The sequence below is a fragment of the Equus przewalskii genome, chromosome 1 (genome assembly GCF_037783145.1).
Source record: "Equus przewalskii isolate Varuska chromosome 1, EquPr2, whole genome shotgun sequence".
In the NCBI taxonomy this organism is placed as follows: Eukaryota; Metazoa; Chordata; class Mammalia; order Perissodactyla; family Equidae; genus Equus; species Equus przewalskii.
In genome coordinates, this window is record NC_091831.1 from 82379572 (window position 1) to 82402595 (window position 23024).

The following is a 23024-nucleotide window of genomic DNA, read 5'->3' on the forward strand; positions in this document are numbered from 1 at the left end:
CCGAATTTACCAGCATAATGTTCTTCTTATTCTTTTAATGTCTGAAGACTCAGTAGTGATGTCACCTGTCTCATTTCTGCTATTGCTAATTTATCATCTCCCTTTTTTCCCTGATTCGCCTGCCTAGAGGCTTATCAATTTTATTGATCTTCTCAAAGAAGCAGCTTTTGGTTTCATTGATCTTTCTCTATTATTTTTTAATTTTCCATTCTATTTATAGCTGCTCTGGTCTTTATTTTTTCTTTCTTTTTCTTTGAGTTTTACTTGCTCTTCTTTGTGTAGTTTCTTAAGGTGGAAGCTGAGGTCCCTGATTCGAGGCCTTTCTTGTTTTCTTTTCTCTTTTTTTTTTTTTTTTTTTGAGGAAGATTAGCCCTGAGCTAACTGCTGCCAATCCTCCTCTTTTTGCTGAGGAAGACTGGCCCTGAGCTAACATCCATGCCCATCTTCCTCTACTTTATATGTGGGACGCCTACCACAGCATGGCTTGCCAAGCAGTGCTGTGTCCACACATGGGATCCAAACTGGTGAACCCCGGGCCACCAAGAAGCAGAATGTGCACATTTAACTGCTGTGCCACCAGGCTGGCCCCTCTTGTTTTCTTTTTTTTTTATGAGGTCATATAGTTTATAACATTGTGAAGTTTCCATTGTATATTATTATTTGTCAGTCACCATATAAGTGCTCCCTTTCACCCCTTATGCCCATCCCCCAACCCCCACCCCCTGGTAACTACTAAACAGTTCTCTCTGTGTATTTGTTTATCTTCCATATATGAGTGAAATCATACAGTGTTTGTCTTTCTCTGTCTGGCTTATTTTGCTTAATATAATACCCTCAAGGTCCATCCATGTTGTTGCAAATGGGATGATTTTGTCTTTTTTATGGCTGAATAGTATCCCGTTATATATGTACACCACATCTTCTTTATCCACTCATCAGTTCATGGGCACTTGGGTTACTTCCACGTCTTGGCTATTGTGAATAATGCTGCAATGAACATAGGGGTGCATGAGTCTCTTTGAATTGCTGATTTCAAGTTCTTTGGATAAATACCCAGTAGTAAGAAGCTGGGTCGTGTGGCATTTCTATTTTTAATTTTTTGAGGAATCTCCATACTGTTTTCCATAGTGTCTGCACCAGTTTGCCTTCCCACCAGCAGTATATGAGGGTTCCCTTTTTTCCACATCTTCTCCAACATTAGTTCTTTTTTGTCTTGAGGATTGTAGCCATGCTAACAGGTGTAAGGTGATATCTTAGCATAGTTTTGATTTGCATTTCCCTGATGATCAGTGATGTTGAATGTCTTTTCATGTGCCTATTGGCCATCTGTATATCTTCTTTGGAAAAATGTCAGTTCACGTCCTCTGCTTTCTTCTTTTCTAATGTCAGCACTGCGTCTATAATTTACCCCCACACTACTCCTTTAGAAGCATCTCACATAATTTTACATGTTGTGTTTTCATTTTTATCCAGTTCAAAGAACTTTTTAATTTTTTCTTTTTGATGTCTTCTTTGATCTATGGATTATTTACAAGGGTGTTGATTGGTTTCCAAATATTTGGGGATTTTCCGGAAATCTTTGTTCTTGATTTCCAGCTTAATTCCATTGTGGTCAGAGAACGAATGTTGTATCTGAATTCTTTTCCATTTATTGAGCCTTGTTTCTGGCCCTCTTAGTAAAGGTTTCGTGCACATTTGGAGAGAGTGTATATTCTGCGGTTGCAGGGGGGAGCAGTAGGTCAAGTCAGTTGATAGTACTTTTTCAGGTCATCTGTATCCTTGCTGATTTTTTTATCTACTTGTTCTATCAGTTATTGATGAAGAGATATTGAAATTTTTCTTACTGTAATTGTTTATCTTCTATCTCTCCTTGAAGTTCTATCAGTTTTTGACTCACGTATTTTGGAGCTCTGTTGTTAGGTGCATAAACTTTTAAGAACACTGTGTTCTTTTAATTAATTGACCCTTTATTGTTATGAAATGGTCTTCTGTATCACTGGTGATATTCTTTGGCCTAAAATCTCTTTTTTCTGATATTAATATAACCACTTCAGCTTTAGTTTTTTTGTTCAGTATGGCAATCTCTGCCTTTTAATTGGGGATATTTAGATCATTTTCATTTAATGTAATTGTTAATATGGTTAAGTTTATATCATCTTGCTATTTGTTTCCTATTTGTCTTATCTTTTTTCCTCTCTTTTTCTGCCTTCTTTTGTATTAATCAAAATTTTTTTATTCCATTTTATCTTCTTTGCTGGCTTATCAGCTTTAACATTTTATTTCATGATTTTAGGGGTTGCTTTGGGGTTTTAGTATACAGCTTCAAGTTTTCATGGTCTGCCTTCAAAAGAGATCATGTCATCTTGTATGTGGTGTAAGAAAGTTACAACAGTATACTTCCATTTGTCCCCTCCTATCTTTTGTGCTATCATTGATACACATGTCAATGGCATAAGCCGTACACTATACTACTATTCTTTTCACTTAAATAGTCAATTATTTTTGAAAGACACTTAGTAATTTAAAATCTTATCTATTTATTCATAAGTTACAACTTTGAGTAATCATCATTCCTTTGGGTAAATCCTTATTTCAATCTAATATCATTTGCCTTCTGCCTGATTATCTTTAACGGTTCTTGTAGTGTGTGTCTGCTGCTGACGCATTATGTTAGCTTTTGTATATCTTGAAAGGACTCTCCTTAGCCCTCATTCTTGAGGAATATTTTCACTGGATTCAGAATACTGGGTTGACAGATTTTTCTTCCTATACTTTAGAGATGCTGCTCCACCATCTTCTCCCTAGCATTGTTTCTAACAAGAAATCTGCTGTAATCCTCACCTTTGCTCCTCTATATATGGTGTATCATTTTCCCTGGGCTACTTTTAAGGGTTTCTTTCCATAATTGGGTTTGAGTCATTTGATTCTGATATGGCTTCATGTACGTTTCTTCATGTTTCTTGGTGCTTGGGGCTCATTAGGCTTCTTGGTTCTGTGGGTTTATTTATGTTCATAAATTTGGAAAACTTTCAGCCATTACTTCTCCAAGTATTTTTCAGTCCCTCTTACCTTTTACAGGGACTCCAACATATATTAGGCTACTTGAAGTTGCCCCACATCTCACTGATGCTCCATTCATTTTTTTTTAATTCTCTTTTCTCTGTGTGCTTCATTTTGAGTCATTTCTCTCACTATGTTTTCAAGCTCTCTAATCTTTTCATCTGCAGTGTCGAACCTGCTGTTAATACTGTCCACTGTATTTTTCATTCACACATTGTACTTTTCATCTCTAGAAATTTGGTTTGGGTCTTTTTTTCCATCCTCCATTGAGGGAGCCATCTAGGAGGCCATTGAGGGAGCATATCCTGTGGCCTCACTCAAGCTGTTGGATATCTGTAGCCCCCTCAACGTTTTAACTGTCACTTCCTAAAAGACCCCAAGATAGAAACACCTCACTAAGCTACTCCAGAATTCCTGACCTACAGAAACCCTGTAAGAGAAGGAATGTTTATTGTTGTCTTAAGCCGCTAAATTTGGGGGTAATTCATTATGTAGCCGTAGGTAACTAATGCATACAGAATCTGACCTCAGGAGCTCTCTGGATTCTGAGCATCTTCCCCAGCCTCTGAGGGTTGCACTGCATCCTTGGTTCCCTGTTGCTGGACTTAGACAAGCCAGACGGAGCAAGGCTCACCAAGAGGCTGCTTCCACTCTGCCTGCAGCATTCCTAGAGCCTGCATTTTTAATATGCTTTAGAAATTATCCTTTTTGAATAAACCTCCTAATTTGACACTAATATAAGAAATATACTCTCTCCCAAGAGAGAGCTGGGCATGCCTTACTCATCTCCCAGAGGTTTGCTCTCTGAGCAAAGGAGTTTCTGGAGCTTGGGGCTGGGGGCTCTACCTGCTGCCCTTGGACCCCCACTGGCTGGCACATTCACAATGGTCAGGCGGGGAGCTATGGTGAGATGGCAGCAGGCCCAGGAATGGAGCCCATGCTACATGCAGAAATAATGGCACGTCCCTTACCCACCAATGGACAGCACTGGTGTGGAGCTAGCGAGGAATTAAGTCAGCTGCAGCCTCTCAGGACAAACTTAGATGTGCAGCCTGAGTAAATAGCAAAACAGAGCAAATGCACATGAGCTCAGACCTACAGGGAGGAGGGAGGGGACCAACCTTTGTAAGAACCTGTTGGGTGCCTGGGGTTGGCACACTCTCTGCATGCAGGTGCCCATCTCTGCAATTCTAGGTGCAAATGGTGTGCCTGGTCCCTCCCCAGGCACTGCAGCCAGGAGGCCAGCCGGCCCCGTCTAGAGTGCTAACACTCACTTTGGGCTCCCCCAGGAAATCCCAGACTCCCTAGTCTAGGACACTGTCTGAGGGGCTGGAGGCAAGTACTCCTCGTCCTTCTGACCTGTGTGCATCCAAGGCACGGCAGCTCAGCCAAGACCGGGCTCTCCAAGGCCAGTAGGCAGATACAGAATCGTTTAATGCTCACATCAGCCTCGTGATATAGATACGATTTTTATCCTCATTTTACACTTGATGGAACGGAGATGCTGAGTAAGCTCATGGAAAAGGCTCTCGCCTTTGTCCACTTTCTCTAAGTACCCCTAGACCAGTGGTTCTCAAAGTGTATTCCCCAGGGCCAGCAGCATCAGAAAACTGGGCAGAATTGCAAATTCTCCTACTCTCTCCAGACCAATAGAATCATGGGTGGGTCCGGTGCTATGCTGGCCGGCCAGTTATTAAACACTTCCATTATGAGAAATTAAATCATACAAACCTACAATTAAATAAATTATATTAAAAACAAAGGTAATGAGTACTCAGAAGGTATCATTCCCTGACTGTCTTCCTTTACCCGTGTTCTTGAGGTTATTGACCTCCGTCGGATCTGTGTGGTGGAAGCACGATGGTGTGTTTCTTCCCAGCTCCAAGTTCGATGGCTTTGTGAAATCAGCAATGGCGGGTGTTTATATCACAGAAGTTGGCAAACACTACAAACCAGACAGCCTTATTGTTTTCACAGAGCCTGTTGTTAACCTTTACCCACCACACCCCTGGACCAGTGCTCCATGTGTGAACAGCCCTGGGATGAAGCTGAAGCCCACTCGAGGTTGAGCCGAGCGCTTCAGCCGGACGCTTCATGCGTGTTTTTTCATCACAGCCTTAGCAAATGTCCTATGGGGAATGGGAGAGCAGACTCTCTCTGCTCCCCTGCCCTTCTCTCCCCTCTCCCGCTCCCCCAGCCCCCAAACACCCTCCCCTGCAACCTCCCCACCGCTCTGCCTGAGCAAAAGGCTGAGATCAAAGCTGTGCTCTTGAGCTGTGGGAGGCAGGACAGATCTGGGCAGCTGAAAGCCAGTTCGGAGGGCCCCCTGCAGTGGTGGGGGCCACACTGGATTCCCCTGAGTGAGAGGTGGGCCATGGGTCCCAGAGTCCCAGCCTGGCTATTTGCAGCGGCTTCTGGCACACAAATTCAGCTGACAGCTGCTGTCACACACATGGCGGGACAAAGTGCTCCGGCATCAGGCACACCCGGGTGCACATCCCAGATCCCCTGGCTAGCAGTGGGCCAACAGGCTGGTGGCTTCACCTCTCTGACCTCCATCTGCTCATCCAGGAAGATGGGAATAGTAGTTGCTACTCCCATGGGGCCTCTAGAAAGATTAAATCCAACGATTTAGACAAAGAGCCAGGAATATGGTACAAGCTCCATAAACAGTAACTGTTTTGCCATTTAGCTGGAGTAGAAAGTAATGACGGTGTCACTTTTGTTACTCCCATTTTATGGATGACAGATATTGAGGCACAGAGGAAAAAAGCAAAGTACCCAGAATTATGCAGAGAAGTTACCCAAATAGCAAACACCAGGGACCCATCCCATTAGCCAGTGAAGGATCTCGTCCACGCCTTCCAGCGAGCATGGTCCCCATCCCACGGCTGTTTTCCTGATTTATTCCCCGAAACTCCATCTTCCCTGGGAGGAAGTAACTGTTAATTCAGTTACGATTACCAGCTGGTTCTGGTTTATTGCTGTAATTTCTCTAAAGCAAGCATCTGTGGGTAAAGACATAGCTCTGCCTTTACGTTGCTTAAATGAGAAAAGGCATTTCCAGGGTCCTTGCACCACAGGACCCCAGCAGCCAGGTGGAGGCTTCCGTCACCCTGTCAAAGCTAGGAATTGCCTGGAAAAGATGGGGGTGGGGAGAGGAGCGCTCGTGAGCATGCATGGATGGGGGGCTGGAGGCCATGTGGATAAAGCAGATGACCACACCCCTCACCTGGGCAAGGGCAGATGCAGGGATGCTGTTCCCCCACCCAGCGTGGCAAACACACAGGTTTCGTTGTGTGCAAGGCATGCTCTAAGGACTTCCCAAGTACTAATTCATTTACTGCTCGCGAGAGCCCCACCAAGTACTATTAATTTTCCTATTTCACCGGTAGGGAACTCAGGAGTTTGTACAGAGAGGTTAAGCAATTTGCCTAAGGTCACACAGCCAGTAAGGAGCTGAGCTAGGATTTGAACCCAAGCAGTTAGGCAGTAAGGATGGAGTTTAAAATGGGTTTCCCATGATAAGAACCAAAAATGTGTAGTCAGAGCCACAAACAGTCCAAGTTGAGCAAATCTGAGCATGAACAAAATGAAGAAGGGATCAGCAGAGATCAGTCACTAACACTGAAGGGGGACAAAGGAGCCTCTGCCTAGCCTGATGGGTGGGGAAAGGGTGAGTCAAGGTGGTTATGACAGCACCTCACCTAGAGCAGGAATCTGGCATCTCAGTGGCCCTGAGAAGTGGGATTTTCTGCCCCATTGTACAGATGTGGAAACTGAGGTTCAGAGACGTTAAGTGGTTTGCCTGAGGTCACACAGCGTGGAAGTGCAAGGCTGGGACTCAAAGCCAGTCTGTCCATCCTTACATTCCATCCTCTTTTGCTGCACTTTACACTCCAGGCCAGATTTCAGCATTAGAGAGCAGGTAGGGCCCACCTTCTGTCATGTACGCTCACGTGCCACATAACAACGTTTGCATCAAGGTCAGACGACATACACAACGGTGGTCCCATATCAGTACCACAGAGCCTAGGTGTGTAGTGGGCTATACCGTCTCGGTTTGTGTAAGTGCACTCTATGTTTGCACCATGATGAAATCACCTGACAATGTTTCTCGGAACGTGATCAGGTCGTTAAGCGACACATAGTTACCGCACAGATAGCTTTCTCCTGCCCAATGCACATAAGAAAAGCCAGTTATTATGGCATCAGCTTTTGGGAGAAGAAATGTAGCTTTATTTTGTGAGATCCATCTGCTAGAAGACAGGGGCATACCCGCTCAGATCTGCCTCCCTGATTCAGGATTTGGGGCAAAATGTAAGAGGGTAGGGAGAACAGGCTGGCACACGGAAAGGCTGGCAGGCCCGGTTGTGATTGGTGAGCTCCAAGCATGTCTGGTGAGGCTCTGAACGTTTAGGATGGGGTTCTAAACACTTATGGCAAGGTGGGGAAGGACTCTGAACACAGATCTTCCTGAATGGCGGGCCCCTCGCTGCCGATACGAGCCTGACTTTTAAGTCCCGGTCCTGTCCTGGTCCTTTGGTTCCGTGGGGAGGACACCCTGTGGTTCCGCCATCATTTCAGTTCACGATTTCTTCCTCTGTGCACGCTCTGGCTGCGTGACTTTGCAAATTTTCTGAAAGACAATTCTTAATCATTCTGTTGATAAGGGATGGGGCCTTTTCGAACTGTCTCTAATGGGCCTGTGGTTACAACACGGCTGTACACACGCAGCTATACAAGGCACATGGCGCTATCCGTGCTGGGTACCTCCTGTGTGGGAGGTGACTCCCATTTAACAGGTAAAGAGATGAAATCCCACCCAGCCAGGAGGGGGCAGAACTGGACTCACACAGATCTTTTGATCGTTTCCCCTGGGTGGCCTCAGGGACAGTTATACCTGGGAAACCAGCCCCGGAGTGCCAGCCATCCTCTCCCTGACAGTCTACAGCCAAAACTTGTGCCCCAGAAAGGCTGCAGATGGGCGCGTTGGAACGGGGTGGGGGTGGGGCCCTGAATGATGACAACCTTTCCGTCTGCTCCAGACTTGCATTTCCACACCTTAACTCCGGGCATCTTGGCATCGCCCGTAGGCAGAGCTCCTCCAGCCATGTGCACAGACCACAGTGCTGCCCCCTCCACCAGGGACCCCATGCAGGGCCTCGTCTGCACCTGGCCCCTGCTGTGGACAGGAGGCCTGCCCTGCTCCTGGGCACCCACCCTGCCCAGCCAGGGCCTGGGGGGCTGGGCCGCTGACCCCACCACCCCACCCTCTGCTCTGCAGGAGCCCGATCCCAAGAGCCCTTTCTCAGCCATCTCATGCCCCTGTGTTTGTTTCTCCACTTAGGGATTTATTTCTCTACAAGGGACCCAGGTGACCGAACTCCTTCCGGGCCCCGAGGACCCAGGAAAGCACCGCTTCGAGATCAGCCCAGGTAGGCTGAGCACCTGTCAGCTCTGGGGTTGGCCTGGGGTCCCTGCCGGAGGCATCACTGTACCTCTGGCCTGGGAAGGGCAAGGCTCCTTCAGGACACTCCTCCCTGCAGGGCCGCCAGCACTATCTCAAAGCGCAATTCTAGAATTTGGTCCAAATCTAGAGGATATTTCAAATTTGGGGGGAGATTAGAAAATGCAATCAATTATCCACATAGTTAGCTTTTTGGTGAGAGGCAAATGTGGATTTTTAAATTCACAATAACACCGCGGAAGAAACCGATCAATGGGGACGCCTCAGGGTGAAGGTCCAAACGCAGCATCTGGGTCACGTGCCAGCATTTCCAGAGGAAACCGCTAGCGCAGATTGACAGCATCAAAATCAGCTTCATCACGAAGCCCCAAACAGAGAACTGCAATGTGGCGGGAGGAAGGGAAATCATTTAAGCCAAAGAACCACTATCATGTTAGCAGTTACAAAAAACTTTGGTACGGTTCCCAGTTTTCAAATGTGATCGTCATTGAATTAAGTGACTGTGTCTTATGCAGGTGAGCCAGTCTGCGTAGAGAAGGGCCAGCTTCTGCAGTCAAGGGGTGTTTTATAAGCTTGACCTGCCCCCAAAGCAGAGCCTGAGACAAGGATCTGAGCAGTTTACACATACGGAGGTGATTCCCGAAAATCGAAGCAGGGGGAAGGGAAGAGAGCTGGTCAGGGTGAGCTCCTGAGCTGGCTGCTGCTGTGGCCCTAGGGCTCATTTCCAGTGGGGACTTCTGGAGAATGTGAGGAACAGGCTTCAGGGGTGTCTCACCAAGGATCGAGGAGGCTGGAGGTACCTACCCACTTCTGCCAGCCATTACTTGAGATCTGCTCCCTGGGGCGCTGACTCGCATCTCCCGCCTGCCCTGCCATGGCCAAGCACCCTGCAGACAGAGATGGTCTCCGGGGAGATGTGCAGGTGCTGGAGGAAAGAGGCCGTGGTGGGCGTGAGTGAGAACAGGGAGTGCCCACGGGGTCTGGGCAGGGCCCCAAGAGTGTCGGCTACAGGCAGCTGGTCGTGCGTCCTACCAGTGTGCTGGCCACATTTAGAGTTCCATAGGGAAGGTGGTGGCTGTGAACTGAGCGTGCTCGGGCGTCCCTGGGGTCTGGGAGCCAGTAGGTGCAGCCTCAGATGATGTGATGACCAGGTGACCTGGTTATCGGCTGTACCCTGAGGCGTGGAGCAGTCCAGGCTCAGGTCAGCAAGCAGCCGCCCATTGGGAGTGGGAGCGAGCAAATGCCCTGGGGCAGGGCTGTGTTCGCTTTTGCTCTGTCCATACTGGCAATTCCAGGAAGCACAGGCGGAAGACTAATGCAGGGAGACCCTCCCAACTCCGTGCCCCACATGCTAAAGTCAGTCCCCATGGCTTCATTTGGGTGTTTCCTACTTAGCTACTTTATCGATGCAAGAATCTTGGTACTCAAAGTACGCAGAAGGTGGCAGCAGAGGGCTCCCAGGGTATAGAGGGGAAATGGAGGCCTGGTTGACTATGGAGCAGGAGTAAAGGCTTCTGCGAGGAAGGTAGGGAAGAAATGAAGAAGGGCAGTGAGGGAGACAGGCCCTGCATCTGCGGGAAGGTGAGCTGGGCAGTGCAAGGAAGCGCTGGGGGAGAGGCCAGGGTCCCCGGGCCCAGGAGTTGGGGAGGCGTGAGGCGAGGCCAGAACTGAAAGGTGAAGGTCAACACGCCCTAGCCATCAACCCAGAAAGGCTCTGAGCACCTGCCTCGAGGACCAGACGGGGAGAATCACCAGTGTGCATTCTCTTTGTGTGGGTCAGGGCTATTTGCAAGGATTTCCTGACTCTGGGGGAAAGAAGACCCATGTTGGGTAGCATATTCGCAGGTTCGGAGATTAGGACCAAGACGTCTTTGTGGGGCCATTACTCTGCCTACAGCCATACTCAAAACATCCCTCTAAGGTAGGGGGTACTTTTACGCCTGTTTTATAAAAAAAAGTTCACTGGGGGTTAGAAAGGAGAGGACTTGTCCAAGGACACCTAGCTAGACAGCAGTAGGGTCAGGCCTGTACCCAGGCGGTCTGACTTCCACAGCAACACACTCCAGCGGCCCTCCCACACAGGCACTGCGTGCAGGTTTTAGCATCTTCCCCACTGGGCCCTGGAGGGTTAGGGACACAGTTACAAGAAGGAAAGCTCCCTGTACCCCTTTACCCCAAGCGCAGCAGAGGTCTGAGCACCAGATCCGCACAGGCCCCCAGAACTGCCATCCCTGTCCTCTTGCTTTTGCACGTGTAGCCGCTCCTGAAGGTCGTGGGGGGCAGGGGGCGGGGGGCCGGCAGGTGTGAGGCTGCTCAGGGAAAGCGGGTCTGGGGCAGGCAGTGACGGGTTCAGTCAGCCTGTGGAGACTCACTCGCCTCTCCTGGACGCATCTTTCTGACCCAGGAGGCCAGGTGGGGGCGCATGTCTGCCACACCAGTACCCAGAGAGGGGAAACTTGACAACGCCTGGAAACGTGATAGAAACCCACATATGATAATGCATAAGGTCAGCTGCATGAATTTGGAGTCATTGCTCTGGTTGTGCTCTTCAACAGTGGAAAAAATCACAATTTCTAATCAGGATAGAATTAAACCTATGAGGAAGAATTATACTGTGAGTGCCACCTTGTGGGGAGCCCTGCCAGTCCCTCGACAGGCCATGCTGCACTCCTGCCATCGCAGTCCCGCCACACCTCTGATTCTTGCTGGGCTCCCACAGCCCCCAAGTCAGGCAGCTGCAGCTTGAGCCAGCTCTGACCCTGGAGCCGCGCTCTCCACCAGCACGCTGAGGCTGGCTCCCAACAGGCCGGAGGCAGCCAGGCCTCAGGAAGGGGCTGGGACTCAAGGACACTGGGCCTGCTTCCTACCTGGACCTCTTCTCCTGTCGGGGCAGTTTGCTGCCTGGTGCGATATTGTGATTTATAAGAAGAAATAGATATTTGGTCTTTGTCCCTATTTCCTGCGCAGAGCTTCTAAAACCCTTGGAATTTCCTAAACGATGAGAGCGATCAAGGTGTCTTTTGTCATGTTAATGAGGTGGCTTTTGGACCACACCTAAGAATGGGGCTGGTTGCCAGTGGAGCTAAGCGTGTGATTAGAGGGTCGAAACTTTCAGTCCCACCCCCCAGACCTCCGGGGAGGGGAGAGGGGCTGGAGGTCGATTCATTCGCCAATGGCCAATGATTTCATCGATTGATCCACTGATAAGGGTTCAGAGAGCTTCTGAGCCGGTGAGCTTGTGGAGGTTCAGGCAGAGTGTCGTGCTCGAAGAGGACATGGGGGTTTTGAGTCCCTCCCCACGTACCTTGCCTTGTGCATCTCTTCCATCTGGCTGTTCCTGAGTTATAGCCTTTTATAATAAATTGGTTATCTGGAAGCAAAATATTTCCCTGAGTTCTGTGACTTGCTCTAGCAAAGTCATCAAACCCAGGGAGGGGGCGGTTGTTGGACCCTCTGATCTATAGCTGCTTGGTCAGAAGCACAGATGACAACCTGGACTTGCCGTTGACATCTGGTGGGGGGCCGTCTTGGAGGACTGAGCATTTAACCTGTGGGGTCTGATGCTATCTCCCAGTAGATGGTGTCAAAATCGAGTCAAATTGTAGGACCCCAGCTATTGTCCGAGAATTGCTTGGTGGTGTGGGAAAGCCCCACACGCATTGTAATGGTGACCAGAATTTTCCCTGGCAAACCCGCCCCCTCCCAGCTCTTTGCAACTGCCCCTCGAAGACTTGATTCTTTTGGCCTCTGAGACCCTCACTCCTTGGCAATGCAGGCATCTGGCCCCAGGCTGTGCTGAGGCCTCCCTCTAAAGCCAAAGGGGTGGGCAAGGAGTGGAGGGGCCTGCGCTGGCGCTCTGGACAAAAATAGCTGCTAAACCCATGAGATGCTGGTGTTTGGTGGGACAAGCATCCCATCCTACCTTTATTGATTAGTAACCAATAAAGCAGCATAACTCATTGCCAACATCCTTCTTCCTGTTTTAGCATCATGCTACCAAAGGGAGGCAGGTCAGTTGACTAGAGGAATTGAGACGGGAGCCCTAGTCTTTCTGGCCAGTAACCACAGGACTATGACGTCTTGTCCGTTGCTGGGAGTGTCTTTCCAGAGTCTCGATTGCAGGTAGCAGAAGCCAGCTCTGGCCAGCTCAGGTGAAGGTGGAATTGGCCAGAGGCTATGGGGGCACACAGAATCATCCAGAAGCTGGAGACCTGCGTGGAAGGGGCAGGCAGTAGGGCTGCTTGGGGGTCCCAGAGGCAGGAACGGACAGTGGGTCATTGCTCTGTGCTGGGAAGGCTGAATCCCAGCAGACTTCTCCATCCTGGTGTCGCTTGCTCAAGGCTGAAGTCTCAGTGGCTGTGTTTAGGGCTGGCAACACTGGCGGGGGAGGTGAGGAAAGGCCATCCACTCCAGTGCTGGACAGACAGCTCAGCAAGGCTTCAGACAGTGGGAGCAAGGAGCCCCCAAAGGACTCAGGAACCTTCTGGGAGGGAGGGAGGTGACGGGTGGCCGTCTCAAATGTGCACCACACCAGACACAGTCCGTGGTTCTGTTTTTGTGGGGCTGTCACATCGCTGTCCTTGGCCCTTTCCGCAGAGCCGCCCCGGGCCCAGGATGGGGTGCCCTTCGAGGCGCATTTCTTCCTGGGAGTGCCAGCTTTCAGGGCTTTCAGCACGAGTGGGAGGGAGGAGAGGAGCCGGGGAGTGCTGTCTTGGTGAGCAGCAGGAAGACCTGAAGCCTATAAACGGCTGGCCCCGTTCCCATCTCAGAAGCCCGTCTGCTTCAGGCCCGCAGACCATATTTCTCAAGAGAAAGTGCTGGAGGCTCTGGTGGAAGCCGCTGGTTCCAAGGCCTGCCGGCACTCTCTCTCCCACAGGCTCCTGGGCCACTCCCTCCCCTCCAAACACTGGGTGGGCACCTGTGGGCAGTAGAACCTCAGGCAGATGGCTTTGAGTTCAGGTTTGTGGCTCCAACCGGGAGATGGGGGCTGAGGTAGGAGCAATAGCTCCCCATGGAACTCAGGGAGGCGGGGGCAGTTGTACCCAAGCGTGCCAGGGGCACAGATGCTCCCCAGGGGTGGACCGGCATCCACAGACAGAAAGGAAGCTTCCAGGGGAGAGGTGGGAGGCCCAGCCCAGGCACCATCTCCCTTTGGCACCTGTCTTCTGCACTCGCCCAGCGGGCCCCCACCCCCCCACCCCCGCCCCGTCCAGAAGCATCTGGCGCTAGCTGGTGTCCAACTGCCTGTCTCTCCAGGAGTCAGGGAGATCCCGCACAGAAGCCCGGCCCTGCCACCCAGGCCCTTTGTGGGTTTGGACAAGTCACTGAGTGTCCCCGTGCCTCTGTTGCATCACTTATAAGACAATAATGCAGCCCAGCGACTGGGGTTCAGTGAGGATGCAGTGTCTGGCTCGCAGTCGGGGCCTGATGCTTTTATACTCTCCCCTCCTCCCTACAATCTCTGTTTATCCTTATTAATAATAACAACACCGTTACTGCTGAGCTGGTACCTGTAAGTAAACAATCCCAGTGCTGGGTGATAAGTGCTCTGATAGAGGCGTCCCCATGGCTGAGAGCCCGGAGTAGGGAGGGGGCGTTGGCTGGGTGGTTAGGGAAGGTTTCACTCAAGCTAAGGCTCAACGGTAAAGTAAAAATTATCCAGATGGGCAAACAGGAGAAGGACATCCCCAGAGACGTCCAAGAGGAAGGGTAGAGCTCCCAAAGGCACAGCGACCTGGAGAAGTACAGTGTATTGAGACCCATGGGGTGGAGGACCAAGCTGGAAAGCCAGGTCCGGGAGGGCCTCCGATGCTGGACAGACTTTCAGTCGTTGAAAGTCTTCTGCTGGCAGGAGGGATGCTGAAAAGCAACACCGTACGTTAGAAAGAGCACTGGGGTTAATGATGGCGGGTGGCAAAGACCGGGCGGGAGGTGAGGGGGCACTGCCGCTCATCTTCACCACCCCACCCTCGCCCCCGCCAGTGTCCACACACAAGAGCCCTCTGCCACGGGAGGAACCAGACAAGAGGCCCTGCTCACAGGGACCCCTGGCCAAGGCGACTCAGAAGCCTGGCCACTCAAAGCCGAGCCCTGATTCTGTGCAGCTACCAGCTCATGTGCCAAGTTCTCAAGCAAGGGGCTCTGATCATGCACAACTTCTGCGCCTTTGGGGCCTATTCAAGTGGGTTCCAGACCCAGCTCAGCCCCTAACCAGGGGGAACTAGATGAGATTTCCTCCCTTCTCCGGGTCTCAGTTTCCCCATCTGTAAGATAAAAGGGCGGGCCCTGGTCACCCAGAAAGAGCGGGTTCCAGCAGTTTTCTTGTGGCTGCGCTGGGTCCTTGCAGCCACGCTTGGGCACTAAGCTTGCAGCTCCCTCTCCTTGTCCGCCTACAGCTTGGAGCAGATGGAAGTGCTGCCTGCTGTCTCCGAGGCCTGACCTTGAAGCACAGCCAGCACACACAGATTCCTAGGTGGAAGGAGACTGATGCGGCGCCCCTGACATCCACAGAGCATCGCTCATCTCATTAGCCGCCTCCTGAGCGGATGCCGATCTCGGCCTGTCTCGGCACCTGGTACCAGCCAGCCTGCCTATCAGCCTGACCTCAGGCGGCCCCACCGAGTTTGCCTGCAGAGCGCCAGATGATGGGAATGAGTAGAAATGAAGTTAGATGAGAAGCTCACCAGAGCTCCCCACCCCCCAGAGGAGGGGAGTCTGCAGGCACTAGAGCGGCGGCTTGGAACTCGCTGCTTTGCGGTCTGGCTCACCCTAACCTCCCCTTTCTCAGCCAAACACGGGACCAGAGGCTGGAACGTCCCACTCATGTCCCTGGAAATAGACGCCCCTGAGGAGGAGCATGCAGCTCATTCCTTTGGCCAGAATCACGTTCTGGAGCAGCTCTGTTCAATAGGGATGGAACGGAAGCCACATCTGTGATGAAGTGAACAATTCCACTGCTCACTTACGCCCACCACACTTCGAGGGCTCAGCAGCCGCCTGTGTCTGGAGGGACAGGACTGCCCAGCACAGGCCTCAATGCAGGGGCTGGCTCGGTGCACGGCCTGACATAGAGCAAGTGCTCAGCAAGTCCCCTTAATATGGGGCCAGGGGGCAAGTGAGGGAAAGCCTAGACTTTGGGGTCAGACAGACCTAGATTCACACTTCAGCTCTGCCACTCACTAATCGCAAGAACTTGGACCAATAACTTAATTTTTCTGAGTCTCCTTTTCATCATCTGATAATAGAAAGAAAACTACTTCCTTGGCCAGACAGCTGTGACCGTCGTGTGAACTAAGATGTGTGGAAGCACAGAGTTCTTTTCCTCCCTCCCTCCCTCTCCCCTTCCTTCCTCCTCTCTCTCTCTTTCGACTCCCTTTTTATCTGCCATGTCTAGCGAGCTTCAAATCAGACTTCAAATTTCTTTAGTCTGTTGCTTTAAAAACAAAAACGAATCCTAGCTCCACAGCAGTGGTTCTCAAACTTTCCTGTGTATCAGGATCCCCCGGAGGGCTTGTTAAAACCCAGACTGCTGGGCTCATCCCCAAAGTTACTGAACCCAGCGCTCTGGGGCAAGGCCTGAGAATCTGCATTTCTGACGCGCTCCCAGGTGATGCCGACCTGGCTGGTCCAGGAGCCACACTTTGATAGGTTGAAAGAGTGCTCGCAGAAGAAAGGAAAAAGCTTTATATTTAATACCTTCGATGACACTTTTTTCCTGCTTTTTGAAAACGGAGCCCTGCATTTTTATTTTGCACTGGGCCCCACAAATGGTGTAGCTGGTCCAGAGCACAGCAGAGGAGCAACTATGGAAGTAAGGAGCTCAAAGGCTGTGTTCACGGACACCTGAGTCTGGAACGAAGGTGGCGATCCTGGGCCGTGATAAGTTCTGACACTGTGCTGGGAGGGACCGACGCAGACGCAGACGGGGCTGTCTCCAGCACCAGCAGGGTGAGGAGGCTGGAGCCACTTCCCTGCGGCTCTGAGCTGCTCCCCTGTGTTGGGAAGAGGGCACCGAGGGGCTTGGGGGCCGCACGAATGGATGTGAAGTGCTGTGATGCGGGAGCAGGTGTAGCCGTACTTTGTGTGGGTCTCCGGGGAGGAGCAGGCATGGTGGTTTTTGTTTGCTATTTAAATGGTGCCCTCTCCCTCATGGGACAAGAGGAGACCCTCTCAGGCACTCAGGGGCCCCCAAGTTGCTGTGCACACCCCCACCAGCTGCCAGGTCTCCCTCCTGCCAGCCACTGGACCAAGATGCTGTGCCCCATCCTGGGTGAGGGAGTCCAGCCAGGCAACTCCCTTTCCTACAGCCTGCTGCCCCACCCTTGCCACTGGTGCTGCCAACCCAGGGCACGGACCATCACCTCCCTGCTCCATCCTGAGACTCTTTCATGTACGTGCCCCCAGCTCCTGCCTGCCGAGGCCTCCACCAGGCACCAGAAAGTGGGGGACAGGAGTCACCGGGCGGAGCTGGGGAGAGGGTTAACAGCCGTGCGGGGCACCAGAAGGCAGGAGGTGGCGGAGCATCCCTAGTGACAGGTGGCTGCAGGATGCAGCACCACAGGAGAGCTGAGGTTCCAAACCCCAGCACATGTGCCACTGACCCTTCAGACTTCTCTACAAAACACAGACTGAAAGACAAAATTATCCAGAATTTCAGGACAGCAGTCATGGCGCATTTGGGTCCTCATGTAGGCTCTCCTGAGTGGGGGCCCTGTGCACCTGCCCCCATCACGGGCCCGTGCAGCCAGCGCTGGCTGTGGGCTTCTGGTTGTGAACGCAGGACTTGACCCTGTTCTCTTGTCCTAGGCTGCAGCGTGTGAATGGAGCCGGCTAGCACCCCTCATTGATCTCTCCTTGCAAATTCACTGGCTCTCGGAGCTTCAAGTCATGAATGAATTCGGTCCACATCTTATCAGTGTTCTTATCCCGTTCACAAATCTGGCACCCAGACAGGGGATGTGGCTTCTCCAAGGGCTGAGCATGCTCGACCCATCACACCCTCGGCTGTCCAGCACCAGGCCCTGGGCCCGAAGTCACCCCTGCCCTCTGTCCTCTCCGTCGGTCCTGTTGTTAGAAACACTCCTGCATCTGCTGCCGAGACCGCTTGCCCGGAGTCTCCGCGTCTCCCACATCCTAAGCCACTAAGGCAGAGGAGCCATTAGGTGGAACTCCCCCCACCCACAGACGGTGACTAGAATCTTTCCTGGGGTGCGTGGCCTGCCCTGCATCCTTGCAGACAGAGCCCGTGGTCCATTAGGTGATCTAACTGAAGCCATCCTTCTTGAATGAGGCCCATCAGAAAGAGCCTTTACTGGGCCACCCGGGGCTGCCCACGGGGCCAGTATAACATGGTCCTTAGCCCAGTGAGCTGGCTCAGTCTCCCCTCGGCAGGTATGACACTCTGCCTGACTCCCTGACCCCACAGCCTTCTGCTGCACGGTGGGGGCCACCTCTGTGGCTGTGGGGGCTCCAGGAGGTGTCCTACCTGCACGGGGGCGGGCACATGGATCCAGACTTGCTGCTGCTCATCCTCATCCCGCCTTCTCCCACCTCAGGCGTTCTCATTCGAACCTGCACTTGCTTCTGTGGCCACCCCTTTCACACACTGTTGAAAGGACCTCGTGGTTTTTCACCTTCTTTTCTTTGCTGGGGCAGTTAACATTTCTCTCATTAGACTTAGGGCTTCTTGAGGGAAGGGTCCATGACTGATTCATAGCTACAGCTTCAGCCCAGTGCTCAGTGCCTGGCTCAGAGGAGGAGCACAGGAAGAGATGCACACAGTTGTGCAAATGTCCTGGGGCATGAGGCAGCTTGACTGCCCTCATTCAGTGTGGCGCTGCACGTGCAGTGTCAGGTGGGAGAGCAATGTGGCTGGATTAGCAGGAGAGCCAGCCTGAGTCAGAGCCCCAAAAGCCTTGTGTCTCAGGCTCAGGAATCTGGACAATCTTACAGGCAATGAGGAGCCACCAAAGGCTCGTAAGTAAGGGGCCAGGAGGATAGGGGGATGGCTGAGAGGCAGAACAGCCTGACCCAGTGAGGGACCGGATGCTGGAGGTGGAGCCCAGGATCCCTGCCAGGTTGCTGGGCAACTAAGAAAGGATGCGGAGGAAGAGAGGCACTTTGGGGATAAAGATGACTGGGTCACTGTGAGAGCACAGAAGCCCAGGCTGGCAGCAGGGAAACCTGGCTTGACGCATTCTGATGATGGTGCCGTTAAGTATCTTGACTGTGGTGATGGTTTCGTGACATGTGATAAAATTGCATAGAGCCCCCCCTCATGCACACACACAGGAGACCGTGTGGAACTGGCGAAACCTGAGTCAGCTCTGTGGATCGTACCAAGGTCAGCTTCCTGGTCGCGATACCGTGCAACAGTTGTGCAAGATGTGAACGCTGGGGGAGGCTGGGGGAGGGGTGCATGGGACCTCCCTGTACATTTCCTTGCAACTTCCTGTGAATCTAGAATTATTTCAAAATCAAAACTTTTTTAAAAGTACCTGCCCCATAGTGTTGTTGTGACATTATGCACCTATCTTAGGACAACACCTGGCCTGTGTTAAGTACTCAATAACGTGAGCAAGTAGTATAACAGGTTGTCTGCAAAATCGAGAAACAGGACCATTTTTAAAAAGTGTGTTAGTAACCTTGTCAAATAATCTGCTTGGTGTGCTTTTCTTCAACCTCCAGACACCTTTTCAGATAAAATGCCTCTAAATTTAAAGCACTGGGTCCAGTTATTTTACCGTTTTTTTTTGGGGGGGGGGCGAGGAAGATTCGCCCTGAACTAAATCCATTGCCAAGCTTCCTCTTTTTCTTTTTTTTTTTTTTGAGGAAGATTAGCCCTGAGCTAACCTCTGTGCCCATCTTTCTCCATTTTGTGTGTGGGATGCCTCCACAGCATGGCTGATGAGTGGTGTAGGTCCGCGTTCAGGAGCCGAACCCACAAACCCAGGCTGCTGAAGCAGAGTGCACAGAACTCTAACCACTCAGCCATGGGGCTGGCCCTCAGTTGTTTATCTTTTAAAAAGTAAAACAAATATAGTACTTTATCTAAATCTTGTGACTTTTTGGACACTGCGTGGTGTATTTATTGATTGACAACTGGGTCCATTGTTTCTTAGAGGTGTTTCGCCTGAAAACACGTTGAGAATATTATTGAAAAATTTGGCAAACCTGCTATATAATGTTTTTACATTTCCTGACTTTGCAGACACGCGTGTGTGGCACTCACCCACCTATGGTGACTGTCATCTGTCTGCCGCCTTCTGTATGGCTTGCCCCTCTTACCTCACACGTCCACCCCAGGCACCTGTTTGCTGACTGACAGAATGAGGGGCCACTCACCAAAGGAAAGCTGCTCATTCCTCCGAGAGCAGTTGGCCACGTGCCTGGGACAGCAATAGAAATGAGTTCCCTATATTAACATTTTCTGCAGGACACAAGCAACAGGAGATTCTTAAAGTCGTTTGTTGAGTTTCTTTTTAGAAAAGGAAATGGGAAGGGTGCTCTAAACTGTATTGGCTCAATCTTCCTGACACCCCGGTGAGTGGACATTACACCCTGTTTGACAGATGTGGAAACCGAGGCACAGAGGGGTAACTTGTCTGAAGTCGCATGATTAGTTCAAGGTGGAGTCCACCGTCCATCCACGTGAGTCGCACTCCGGGGTCTCACTCTTAGCAGGAGCCCAGGCGGGTGCTGGGCACCTCGGCTCTGAGACACAGAAAGGCATAGACAGAAATTCCTCAGATAGAGACATGAGCACCAGATAGGGAAGAGGTGATGTGCTGGAGGAGGCACGCTCAGGGCCAGCTCAGAACAAAGATGTAGATAAAATTCTTTATGAGTGATCTCAGCTAGACTAAATCTCTAGATAAATTAGGATGTGGGGAGGAATGTGGCAGGGGATTAGCGGGTGGGGGGTTGGACGACCCAGGTCACTTCTGGGAAGCCCAGGTATAGAGGAGAGCTGTCAGCTCAGGGACCTTCTTAGACACAAGGCTGTTCGTTAGTCCAGGTCTTTCCTACTCAGGTTTTGGTCCATGGACCACCTGCATCCTCATCCCCTGGGAGCTTGATGGGAATACAGACTCTAGCGCCCACTTGGAACTACTGCAACAGGACCTGTGTTATAGCAAGTCCCGCGTGATTTGTGTGCATATTCAAATGTGAGAAGTGCTGCTCTGGAGCAAAACATCCATGCTACCCAACGCTGGACTCTGAGCTCCGGAAGGAGGGGACTACATCTGTGCCCTCGGAGCGTGGTGCTTGACTCTTAAAGGGGCTTGATAAACTAAATCAATGAAGGAGCAATAACTCAAAATCAGGAAGAGAGCTGAAAGTGATGGAAGAGGGAGGCAAACAATGACAAGAACTAGACAATGACAAGAACAATGACATGAGTCTAGTCCTCATGCGGCAAACCAGGGCTGATGACCCTTGGGCTGATTCTGGCCCTTCGACATATTTTGTTTGGCTCATGAAATATTTTTAAAAGGAAAAGATTTTACCCATAAAGAATAGAGATTTCTATAGGGTAAATTTGGGCCTGCTTTCTCCATATAAACAATTGGCAGGAGCTCAATAACAGCTGCCCCTTTTAGACAAAGTATTCATGAGTTGACCAGAATCCCCACCACTCCCTATTGCCCTCCACACCTGTTTTTTCAGTTCGTCTTGTCTGCCTGATCTCTCTAAGGGTTTAAGTCTGTGAACCCTAGTGTAGATAATAAACACTCAAAATTAAAGATAGCTAGGAAATGATAGTTATTATGTATTGGCTGACTAATTTGACACCCCCAGTTATTTGCCATGTGGGGCTGTGGTTAAGGCCAGGTGTTCAGTCACACTGTCTGATTTTCAATTCTGGCCCAGCCTCTCCCCAGGTCTGGGGTCCTGAGCGAGTCACATAACCCCTTAAACTTCAGGCTCTTTATCTGTCAAATGGCCTCAAATAACAAAAGCAGCTCCGTATAGAGCATTAAGCGCCACGTCTGGCACATGGTTAGCGGTGGCTAATTAGTAAGACAACTAATTGCAGTCGCCGCAGCAAAATGACACACAGGAAGGCAGGTATTTATTCCCTCTATTTCTAACATATCAACGTTAATTATCAATATCTTCCATAAAGTGGTATACAGAATACATAAAATTTTAAAATTCAGTGAAGCTAAATATTTTATCCATTTCAAATTAAAAACATTTACATATTAAAACATTAGGTGAAAACATAAACCTACGAAATATGAACATGAAAAATATTACCCTTCTAATAAAATTGTTAGCGGATGAAATTAATAAAATACTATTCAAAAATAACAAACCAAGGGGCTGGCCCTGTGGCCAAGTGGTTAGGTTCGCGCGCTCCGCTGCAGGCGGCCCAGTGTTTCGTTAGTTCGAATCCTGGGCGCGGACATGGCACTGCTCATCAAACCACGCTGAGGCGGCGTCCCACATGCCACAACTGGAAGGACCCACCCACAGTGAAGAATATACAACTATGTACCGGGGGGCTTTAGGGAGAAAAAGGAAAAAAATAAAATCTTTAAAAAAAAAATTAAAAATTAAAAAAAAAAGAAAGTGAGGAGGAACTACTTAGCTTTAAAAGAAAATTACAAACCAAGCCATACAAAATAAAGAAAATTTTAATAATAACGAACACTTGAAATCATACTGTTTGATGTTATTTTTGAATCATGAGTGTATTATTGTGCCCATTTTTGCCAGCTGCTAAAAAACCTTTTAGTCTGCACTGGTGAGAAGATTGTTCTAAGCTAAATTTCAAGCAAACTACAAATCTTTTTTTTTTTTTTTTCCGAGGAAGACTAGCCCTGAGCTATCTACTGCCAATCCTCCTCTTTTTGCTGAGGAAGACTGGCCCTGAGCTAACACCTGGCCCATCTTCCTCTACTTTACATGTTGGACGCCTGCCACAGCATGGCTTTTGCCAAGTGGTGCCATGTCCGTACTTGGGATCTGAACCGGCGAACCCCTGGCCGCTGGGAAGCAGAACGTGCGAACTCAACCGATGTGCCACCAGGCCGGCCCCTACAAATCTTATTTTTTGAGCTCTTCATCTTCGAATAATCCTATTTCTTAGTCGATACTTTAGAGATTTTTTTTTTCACTTCTTTTTGTTGTTGGCAGGAACTCCATTTTTGAATTGATCACGAGCTCTAGTTTTAACTCAAAGGAAGAGTTCCCAGTTTGTCTCTGTCTTCCCCAGCGTTCCCCTGGAGAGGTGGAGGTGTGGACGGTCGCTGGAGCAATTTCCAGGCCGTTGTGTTTGAATGCCACTGGTCTGGGAAGCCTTTGAACCAGAATAAGGACTTAGTGGTTCTCTTCCTCCTCCGTGGATTTTGGAGGAAGAGAAGACGACTTTCTAGACAAGTTTGCCTTTACTGGATCCAAACTTCCACTGCAGCATATCTGGGAGCATAAACGTTTCCGATTTTTAAAAAATATATCACTAAAACACCTGTAGCTCAGCATTTTT

General features: G+C 50.2%; 1 protein-coding gene across 6 annotated transcripts in view; it reads left to right on the forward strand.

Moving 5' to 3' along the window:
* ARHGAP22 (Rho GTPase activating protein 22) overlaps positions 1 to 23024 on the forward strand; it is a 188242-nt gene that overhangs the window by 84167 nt on the left and 81051 nt on the right. For 5 of the 6 annotated variants that reach the window (XM_070615499.1, XM_008517734.2, XM_070615569.1 and 2 more), the window contains one exon: positions 8411 to 8498. In XM_070615499.1, coding sequence (XP_070471600.1) covers positions 8411 to 8498 — 88 coding nt within the window. Of the gene's footprint in view, positions 1 to 8410; positions 8499 to 14925; positions 16010 to 23024 lie in introns of those variants that run through there. The other variant, XM_070615576.1, reaches the window with a different exon arrangement.